This window comes from Xenopus laevis, chromosome 7L (genome assembly GCF_017654675.1).
Source record: "Xenopus laevis strain J_2021 chromosome 7L, Xenopus_laevis_v10.1, whole genome shotgun sequence".
NCBI lineage: Eukaryota > Metazoa > Chordata > Amphibia > Anura > Pipidae > Xenopus > Xenopus laevis.
The window spans coordinates 63,038,241-63,048,999 of record NC_054383.1 but is presented as its reverse complement, the minus strand read 5'-3'; the positions used below and the strand labels follow the sequence as shown (position 1 = coordinate 63,048,999).

Here is a 10,759-nt window from a genome sequence, read left to right as displayed (position 1 = left end):
ATTACTGCAAGACTCAGGGCAGTGCTCAGGGATGAGGCCTACCAAGTTCATAGCTGCTGAATGTCCTCTTGGTGGTTCCACATGACCCAACCCAGCATACAGAGAGCCAACATATTCCTACTTAAACAGTGACCATGAAACTGCCCGCTGTTGCAGCACTGCTGGATGGACAATCTTTTCTTTAATGCTATAGGTGCGGGCTGGCTGTAACTAACTCACAGTTAGCGGTATCCTCCCCAGAGGAAGTTCCCATAGTTCAGGGTAAAGGCTCACCCATGTTTTGTGGATGGGCAGGGCGGGATAAGGGATTGTTGTGAGTTATCTTTTATGTGTTATTGTTTTCTTTCTCTACATTCAACCTTTGTATTCTTTTCTCTATACCTTTTCTACAATGGTGTACACTGATGTTATTATGTATCTTAATACAAAATGCATGGTATATCAGTTGTATCGTGGAATGTTAGGTCTCAATTGTAAATTCAAAAGAGCTCTTCTATTTGACTATATTAAGAAACGCCATCCCGCCATACTAATGCTCCAGGAAACTCATCTAACCGGCCAGAAACCTCTAGCCCTCAAACGATACTGGGTGGCAAACGCCTATCATTCACCCTTTTCAACACATGCCAGAGGAGTCTCCATCTTGGTCCGAAAAGGGGTGCTATTCGACTTCCTAGATGTACGCACTGACTTTTATGGCAGATATATAGTCCTACATTGCAAAATCAATAACCAACCATTGGTTCTGGTCAATGTATACTGCCCTCCCCCTTTTCACTACTGGAGCAAATTTATAAAATCCTAGCCTCCCTACCAGCAACACCCCTATGCATGATGGGTGATTTCAACACTACTTTGGACCCCCAATTAGATAAACTGGGCTAGACCAAGAGCCACAGCCTGTACTTAAAAAAATGGATGGATTTAGGGATATTAGAATTGTGGAGATGGAAGCATGAAATGAGCAGCAGTACTCATGCTATTCCTCCAGCTATGGCTCACTATCACATATAGACTTAGCCCTCGTCTCTGCTGATTTTGGAATCTGTAGAATACCTCCCTAGGGCCTTTTCAGATCACTCCCTGCTGTCACTGGTACTTGCACCTGGCCCCAACAGTGTGCGAGCAAACCGGTGACTGAATCCACTATGGCTTACAAAAAGTTGAAATCTAAAGTTGGTGCCCACCCCATACAATTTTACAGGTACCTACAACTACGACACGCTTTCATGACCCAATTTGGCTCGCTTAAACTGGAGTACATCACCACTCCATTGGAACTCATCCTTAGGGACCCTCAAACCAGGAAGCTTACATCTCACCTCTACATGGCCCAGATTGGCTCAACCCCCACCATTTGATAGAGCTAAATGAAATGGCTACAGATACTGCCAACTATAAATGAAGAACAATGGGAGGAGGCAACAGATTCCCTATATAAGGACCTAATATCCACTAGGGACAAATTGGTCCAATTCAAGTTTCTCCACCAGATTTATATCACACCTATCAAACTACAAAAAAATAGGTGGTCGTCCGACGGCTGAATGTCCAAGTTTCCAAGATTTAAATGCCTCTTTTCTCCATCTGGCATTGGAATGTCCCCCAATACAAAGATTTTGGAGGGATATTATTCAATACCTTGAGAATAGTCTAGATTTTCCAAACTTAAATACCCCTGAAACTTGTTTATTAGGCCTGGTAGTGAACTACTTCCCACTAAATAAAACTAGTTCTTTGGCCAGAGAACTATTATTTTATGCAAAAAAATTAATCATAATGAACTGGATGGGCAACAATGCACCTACAGTGGACCAGTGGGTCAACCTTGTCAACAAAATTCTTCCAACCATCAGACTTATCTATGAAAGAGGCTGCCCAGCCAAATTTGAAAAGCTATGGTCCCCTTGGATAGATATCCACCCAACTGATAACAAAAATCATCAGTAAATCATAGATGAGCCCTGGCATTTCACAAGAGATAGATTAAAAACTCTATGTAGCTATGAATGTAAAGATTTGGCTATTGTGATAACTATTTCCATAGGAGAAGCAATACAGGTGTACACCATCATTTTATTCTTGTCGATGTCTATTGTTATTGTTAAGAAAATTCAATAAAAAAACACATTCTGAAGATTTGTGAGCCCTACAGTCACCAATTAGAGCAAGGCTGTCTCATTTCAAGACTGTTTGAGCCCAAACCACAACAGACAGTTGGGTAAGAAAAGTGATTTCAAGAGGTTATCACATAGAGTTCAAGAGACTTCCTCCTTTTTCTCTAACCCAGAAGTCAAGAACTCCAAAAACCAAAGAATCCCGCTTGGCACTGAAAGAAATCATAATTCAGCTCCTTGCAAAGTAAGTAATTGTTAAAGTCCCAAACTGTCAGAAAGGGAAAGGAATGTATTCCCTATTTTTCGGAGTGAGGAAGAAGTCTGGCGAATTAAGAGGCATCTTTGATCTCAATCATTTCAAAAAAGCAGTACCTTCCACATACGGTCTATCAAAGCCAACACTCAGGTTCTAAGACCAGGAGATTGGATGATCAAAATTGACTTGCATATTCCAATCTTGACAGGTCATTATAGATATCTGTGTATTCAGATGTCATGGGCCCATTTCCATACAATGCTTTACCATTAGGCCTGGCTACAACTCAAAGAACTTTTTTAAAAAATCTGGCCCCTGTTTTAGTGCAGGAAGTGGAAATACTTGCTTACCTCAACTATATTTTCTTAAAAGCCAGCTGAATACACAAAATCTTGAAAGATATTCACTTAGGGGTTTATTAATCAAAGGTTGAGTTTGTGAGTTTTTTTCTACCTCAAATAAACTCGCAACCGGAATGTTTGGTTGTTTATTTATGAAAAAATTAGAATGTAAAAATCTTGATTGAATACAATTGGGAAAAAAAACTCGAAAACCAGTGAAAAACACCCAAAAATCACGAAGGCAAAAAACATCTTCAAATGGTTAAAGAGAACTCTGCAATTTTTTCCCTGAAAAACTCGAACTTTAATAAATAACCCCCTTAGTGTAAGAAACACTTCAGAATCACAGCTGGGTGATAAATTGATCTTCTTCCTATCAATTGCTGCAGGTCACAACCAAAACAAGCAGTTGAGGTTGGAGAATTCATGTCAGCCTTTGAAAATGGAATCTGATACAAGGAATCAATCAATCTTCCAATTGGAAGGAAAGGGAGGTATTACAGAGGCTATTTTATTTTCAGGAGATTGTCAAGAAAAGTGCTATGAACATCTGTGAAAAAGGTGGTGAAGGGAAGTCTAGAATTTGTTAACTAGCTCATTTCATACAAAACATACAAATCCATATTTCAAGAGGGATTACATACAAAAAAACACCAATAACCAATATAAGAGGTAAAGAGGGCCCTGACCCAACAAACGTATCTAAAAGGCATAGCAACTAAAATAAAAAGTACTTCATCCACATTGGTGCCTGTGAGCCTTACTATGTGTGCTTTGATAATAGCAGCATCCATAGTAGCACAGTGCATTAAATATGTGCAGGTTAGGACAAAACAGTGGAGTCAGGGAGGTACAGGCCAACCAATTAAACACCCGATAAGCTGTGGGCAAGTGATGGGTCTCATTCTGCCAGTGCTTTCCCTTCGTTGTCATCACTGCCTAGCTCAACTTATAGCTTTAAAATGTACAACACTAGCTCATGCTAGTAATTTGTCACCATCCAACAGCTTTGCCATGGGTTATTCATAATAGCAGCATTCATAATGAAGCTGTGCGACTGTCACCTTAAATAATAAACAACATGGTCTGTTTATAAACTGTAATTTATTTAAAAAATAATATTATAAAAAAACTCCATTGTGATTAATATACTTTTAAAACACTGGGTCCATTATTCTTTATATGTTTACCATATAGTTTACAACCATAAACAGGTTTCTCTCTTATGAGGTAAGTTAGAGGCAGTATGAGTGTTATTATTTTCTAAGCATCAAGTAAATTTTAAAGGGGTTATTCATAGTGATGGGTGAATAAATTTGCCAGGTGCGAATTCACAGTGAATTTCCAGGTCTAGCCGCCAACAAATAAAAATTTGCTAGTGAAAAATCCACTACATCAAAATAATTTGGCCACGCATCAGAATAGTCATGTGCATAAAAATTGTCGCCCATTGACTTAAATGCATTTGGACAAAATAGGCGCGTGTCTAAAAATTGTTGCAGGTACTGAAATTGACGCACATCAAAATAATTTTGAAGCCCATCGCGTTTCATGAATTTTTGCCGTTTTTTTAATTTTGCCGGAAATTTTAGATTCAAATTACTTTCTATTTTCTATGTGTGACGGTTTTTCGAAAATATTCAAGTTTAAAGTGTTATTTTTCACCTTCTAAAGCAGCTCGGGGGGGGGGGGGGGGTGTCACCGACCCGGTAAACTGTTGTAAATAGATACATTTATTTGATACATTTTTCATCTTTGGCACTGCTGAGCATAATACCCAAATTTCAGCTGTTGGAATTTATACAATATTTGCTTGATAAATGTATCTTGATAAATGTATCAACTAAATGTTGCAAAATTTAACAGTTTAGAGTCTGCACATGAATTACTGAGCTGCCAGACTCAAACACCAGAGACATAGATTTTGAAAAAAACTGTAAAAAATAAATAATGGACTGGCCCACTGGGATACCAGGAAAACTCCCGGTAGGCTTACCATTTGGTTATTCCCTATTTCTTCATGGGGAAAAATGCTTAATAATGGAAGAATAGAGTAAGTATATATAAGATATATAAGACTAGGGGAATAAAGAGATTGACTGAGGAGAGGAGGAATAACAGTTTGGAAAGTGGGCCCATTGTCTAAGGTAAGCGTATGGGGGAGGGGGGCGGCAGCAACTGCTGCTGCCTCAGGTGGCAGAGGGACAAGGATCGCCCCTGCTGGCCATAGATGCAAAGATCGAGGATTCGTATGATTTTTCGAGCGTGTGTGGACAGTTCCGACATTTTTCGTCCGGCAGAGATCGGTTGTTTGGTCGATCGGACAGGTTTAAATATTTCTGTCAGCTGCCGATAATATCTCTGCATGTATTGCATATCATACGTTTTTCAGAGGGAGACTGTCACTAGCTTTTGTCAGACATAACTTTCGTACGATTGCTGTCAGGGGCAGAACATCAGCTGATCTGTTCTTTTGTACTTTCTTTGATCGGAATGGTTAGTGGCAGGTCGGTAGATGGGGAAGTCCGATCGTACGGCTACGATGATTCGTACGATCGGATCTTTGCATCTATAACCAGCTTAAGTGTGTCCACACTCCACTCACACAGTCAGTAGCCATGCCCAGGACCGCTATCAGAAATCGCAGGGCCCCATATGACAAAATTTCCTGGGCCCCCTGGGCTGCACCCACCGCAAGCCCCACCTACAGGTCCGCCCTCCACCCCACAGGTCCGCCCCCCACCACACAGTAAAAAACAAAAAAATATTGGTGGCTAGGGTTCCCACATGTTAATAAAAAATAAAAAGATATTGGTGGTCAGGGCCCCCATAAAAAAACATTTGTGGCCAGGGTCCCCCCATTAAAAAATATTGGTGGCTAGGACCCCACATGAGAAAAAAAAATTGGTGGCCAGGGCCCCCTCCTCCACATTATGAGAAAATTGGTGGCCAGGGCCACTTAAACGTCCATGCCTTCCCAAAGTCAGCAGCTCTCAGAAAGATGGGGGGCCGGCTAATCAAGTAAGTGTGGCGTGGCCGGGCCCCCCTTACCCTCGGGCCCCCTACAACTCTCCCCCCTGATGGCTGCCCTGGCCATCCCAAAATGAATACTTCAGCAACAGTTTATATCAAATTAAGTGGCATATGAAAGAATCTTACCAAACTGGAAAATATATATATATATATATTAAATATATTTATATGGGTCTTATTAATCATATCTGTATTTGTGTAAGTTGCATAAGCACTGCCACACCAAGCTGACTGCTTTACAGGTATTTTATCATCCCTAAAAAAAACCTGGTCATTCTGTAAACACTTTAACAACACATAACATTGCGGCACCGTCAATTCAGACCATTAATGGTCTGCGTTATGGCTAAGTTAATACCTTCAGCTTTAAACTGGCGCCTTAATATTGCTTTCTAGGTTTATTTTCTAGCTTATAGTCTACCCAGGCGGAAGGGTTGTCTATCTCCGCCTAGCCATCCCACCCAAACACTTCCCTCCATCTAGGGGCATGCCTAGGCGCTCTCTTCCTCCGCATACCTCTAGCGCTGTGGTAGCCCCTCCTTTAAGGGGTTGTCTGTTCCTTTCTTCCTGATTTTGCAGGAAAAGTTTTCATCAACTAATAAAAGAAGCTACATTTAAATATCGCTTGGAGTCCCTGTGACATGGCTCTAGTAACTCTTCAGGTCTCTTCGCTCGATGTGGGTTCGAATATTACACCTGTCCAGGTGAGCAATTTTCTCAGGCAGGGAAGTTTTCTCACACTTTCCCACGGTGGAAATGTCTGTGGGCAAAGGCTCCGTGTCCGTTGCCCAGAATGCTTTTCCATTACTAGGAATTCGTTATATCTTTATCTTACACGAATGTTGTACAGTCTTACGTCTGTAATAGCTAAAGGCTTTGGTATTGCGTCCTCACTAAACGATTCTGATCATTTGTCGTAACAGAGAGCATAAGGATGTTTTTAACCCTTCTAGTGAAGAGATCTCGACAGAAACTATATGGATTTAAAAAATATGTCACTGTAAACAGCATTAAAGTAAAATGATTGGTTTCGCGACGTGAAACGTTTGGAAGTGAATGCGAGGCAAGTGCTTCTGCGATATATTTCCGGTATCTCAGAAAACAGTTGCTTCTACGAAAATATGGTCGTTCCAGGCTTACACAGGAACTGCATGCAAGCTCGGACACATACTTTACGACTTCAGAAAAGAGAAGTAATTTAAGGGTGTATCACTGCTGACAGCTTAACTGGTGGTTTCTTATTGATTGGTTTTCTCCTTAAAGGGGTTGTGCACATTTGAGTAAACTTTTAGTTTAGATGTAGAGAGTGATATTCTGAGACAGTTTCCAATTGTTTTTAATTTTTAATTATCTTCCGTTTTTTAATTATTTAACTTTTAATTTAGCAGCTCTCCATTTTGCAATGTCATTTGGTTGCTAGGGTGCAAATTACCCTAGCAACCATGGACTGATTTTGAAATAAGAGACTGGAATATGACTAGGAGAGGTCCGGGCTAGAAAGATGAGTAATAAAAAGTAGCAATAACTATAAACGTGTAGCCTTATAGAGGATGTTTTTAGATGGGTCAGCGACCCCCAGTTGAAAGCTGGATAGAGTCAGAAGAAAAAGGCAAATGAAAAAAACTATAAAAAAATAAATAAATAATGAAGACCAATTAAATAGTTGCTTAGAATTGGTCATTCTATAAACTACTTAAAGTTATCTTAACTCTTAAAGTGCCACAGAACATAGAATCTACGTTCTGTGGATAAAAGGAACGAAGTGCCACAGGGTTTGGGAACGGAGGATCAGCTTGTTAAGCCTCTCGCTCCATTCCAACTCGTTCCCCAGCCCCTAGGCAACAAGCAGAAGCGGGGAACAAGTGGCCCCAAAGCAGCAGCAGACACTTGAAAAGTACGTGTCCTGCTGCTGCCTGCACTTATTGGCCCTCCAGCTCCACCCACGCATCAGTCGTCCAGTGGGACGACGGTCTCCAACTGTTCCAGCTCTGCCTTCAGCCTCCTGGACTATCTTCAGCCTGCCACCCCAGTATAGTCCAATGTATTGTGAAATGTGGGAATCACTCACGACCGCAGGTTACCTGCAATTAAGCTTTTTATTGCGTCACCACACGACATGTTTCGGGCCTGTTGGCCCTTTTTCAAGTTGGCCCAGTATAGTGCCCCCCCACACAAACACTCTTACACACACACCTACAATTTTGGGGGATTGGGTGGTCACACACATTCACAGCACTCACACGCACACAACACGCAATTTGCCAATTGATCACACACACATACACTATTTTGTGTCTTTTTTTCTCTTATAGCATTGTCTTTTTATTGCATTTTGATCTGTTCTATGTTCTGTGCGCAACATTGTTTGGTTTATCAATGCATATTGGGTATTAAAGGAATTGTTCAGTGTAAAAATAAAAACTAGGTAAATAGGCTGTGCAAAATAAAAAATCTAATTTCTAATATAGTTAGTTAGCCAAAAATGTAATGTATAAAGGCTGGAGTGATTTGATGTATAACATGTCAGTCAGATCACTACTTCCTGCTTTTCAGCTCTCTTGGTTTACACTGACTGGTTACCCTGGTTACCAGGCAGTAACCAATCAGAGACTTGAGGGGGGGCCACATGGGTCATATCTTTTGCTTTTGAATCTGAGCTGAATGCTGAGGATCAATTGCAAACTCACTGAACAGAAATGTACCATGTGGCCCCCCTTCAAGTTGCTGACTAACTCAGATTTATAGAGCTGAAAAGCAGGAAGTTGGATTCTGGCTTTTTTATTAGACATCCAGTCACTCCAGCCTTCATACATGACATCTATTTACACAGTTTTTATTTTCACACTGAACTATTCCTTTAAGCTGTTCAGTAGACCCCTGTAATTCATATTTAGGATGCCTTTTGCTGGTACGTTATGAAATGTGGGGTATATTATGGGGTAAAATGCAAGCTTTAAGAAATTAAGTGACGACTTTAAGAAATTTCATAAAAAAGGTTTAGCATAGCTTTGTAGTTTGCAGTAGAAAGAAAAGTTTAGCTGTTTTAGATTTGCCAGAATGTGTACTTTCAGAAAATATATGGTTTTCTAGGGTCCCCATACTGTTAGAGGGTCTCATGGCACATAATACACATACCGGGTGCTTATATTGTAGTAGAATTATAGTATTGTAGCAGTAGTGTCATATGTGAAAAAATATATGCAATATTTGGATTCGGGGGTCTCTGTATGCCACATAGTTTGGCAAATCTATGTATATTAGGCATCAAACGGCTTAGTAGACCCCTGGTTTTCCTAAAACACCAGTAAATTATGCTGGGCTTTACAATCATTTAATATACACGTTGCAGAATAAATGATGGTATGGAGGCTCTGCTCACAAAAACTTTACAATTTAAATGGTGCTTAATTAATGGTCATCTCCCATGACAGCAAGGTCCTTGGGTACCTGGGTTTGTGGTGTACTATTACCAGATCAGGTGAAAGATTGAAGACTGCATAGTCTAAGGTGGGGATGTTGAAGCCAAAGCGACTCTTCTTAGGAACATCGTCAATTTACTAAAAGGCGTAGAGGACAATTCGCTAGTGAAAGAGCTCAGCGCTAACGAAGTTTCATACCCTTTTGCCAGGCGAATTTTCACTCAGGCAAATGACCGCTTCTCCGTAAATTCTGCAAATTTTTCATTACATTACACTTTTTGCCAGACTTTGCTTCCAGGTTATACCTGGCAAACTGATAAGACTGAGCTACATCCTCAACAATCAGTGATCAGTGACATCATATTCTGTATGCCGAAAATTCTCAAAAAAAGACAAAATGCTGGTGTTTTTTCATATTTTAAAGTGGTATTATGTTTAAAAGTTGTAACTGTTATATATACACATTTTTAACAATGTAACTTTTCCATGCCAAGAACGTAGCTCCTACGTTATATTAAAAAAAGGCTGTAAGTGCCAAGAACGTAGGAGCTACGTTCTTTCTTTAAACGGCTGCCTCTCTGCACTTCTGCCAAAATCGAAGTGCAGAGAGGTTCTCCTGGCTGCTCCACCCCCTAAACAACGAGCCTAGGGGGCTGCCACTCCGGTCCTGGGCTGCGATTGTCGCAGGATCAGACTTCTTACCTGATCCTGTGTCCTGTATGCTGCTCCCCTTGTGGTGCTTCTTCCTCGACCCGACCCCATGTGAAGCTCCGCCCACGTTCTTCCTGCTGTTGATCTCTGCGATCCTAGAGTCTGCAGATCTGCTTCTGATCCCTTCTTTTCCAAAAAACGGTAAGTGCCCTTCTATTTACACAGTTACACACACACATACATGCAATTACCCATACATGCATTTACACATACACAGCACAAATATAGCTAAAGTAGATTTTTTTTTTAATTTTCTGGCTTTTTTCTGGCTTTTTTTTGTATTTTACAGAGTCACATACAGCTATATACACACTTATACACTTCAGAGCTGTACACACATGTATACACAAACCCACACTTATAGGATCTTTTTTTTTTTTTTAGTTCTTCATTTTATCAGTATTTCCCTAAAAACTGTTGCTTTCCAAGTGTGACTATTGGATCAAGCATTCTGACCACTAACCACGCTGTTGGATCAGTTATTGTGTTATTTTATTGATTTGCCTAATTGTATTTGATTTTTGTGATTTTTATGCTTTCATTGTTGTTCCTTACATTTTTTTAGCGTCATTTGCTCTTTGATCATTTGGAGTACAAACACATTTTTAGCAATACTGGATTCATCAGAATATGTACTTTCCAAAAATATATGGTTTTGTGGGGTCTTGTGGCACATAATAAGCAGTTTGGGTCTATATTCACAAAAGGCAAATTGGCAGCCGAAAAAACTTTTTTTATTTGGGGTCTGCACATGCCAGCTGCTTTAGCATGCATATACATATTGAGCATCAAACTGTTCAGTAGACCCTTGGTGTCATTATTTAGGGTGTTTTACAATTGTATGTAAGAAATTGGGTGAGATAATTGCGGCCAATTGCAATG

The 10,759-nt window shown here is 40.2% G+C and overlaps 1 protein-coding gene across 2 annotated transcripts in view; it reads left to right on the top strand.

The window, feature by feature from the left end:
- Nucleotides 1–6,313: 6,313 nt before the first annotated feature.
- The window catches only part of ssh3.L (slingshot protein phosphatase 3 L homeolog), a 76,319-nt gene continuing 71,873 nt past the window's right edge, over nt 6,314–10,759 (top strand). The window contains 1 exon segment of one of the 2 annotated variants that reach the window (NM_001089172.1): nt 6,314–6,451. In NM_001089172.1, coding sequence (NP_001082641.1) covers nt 6,389–6,451 — 63 coding nt within the window. In that variant the 5' untranslated portion in view covers nt 6,314–6,388. 2 annotated transcript variants of the gene reach the window in all.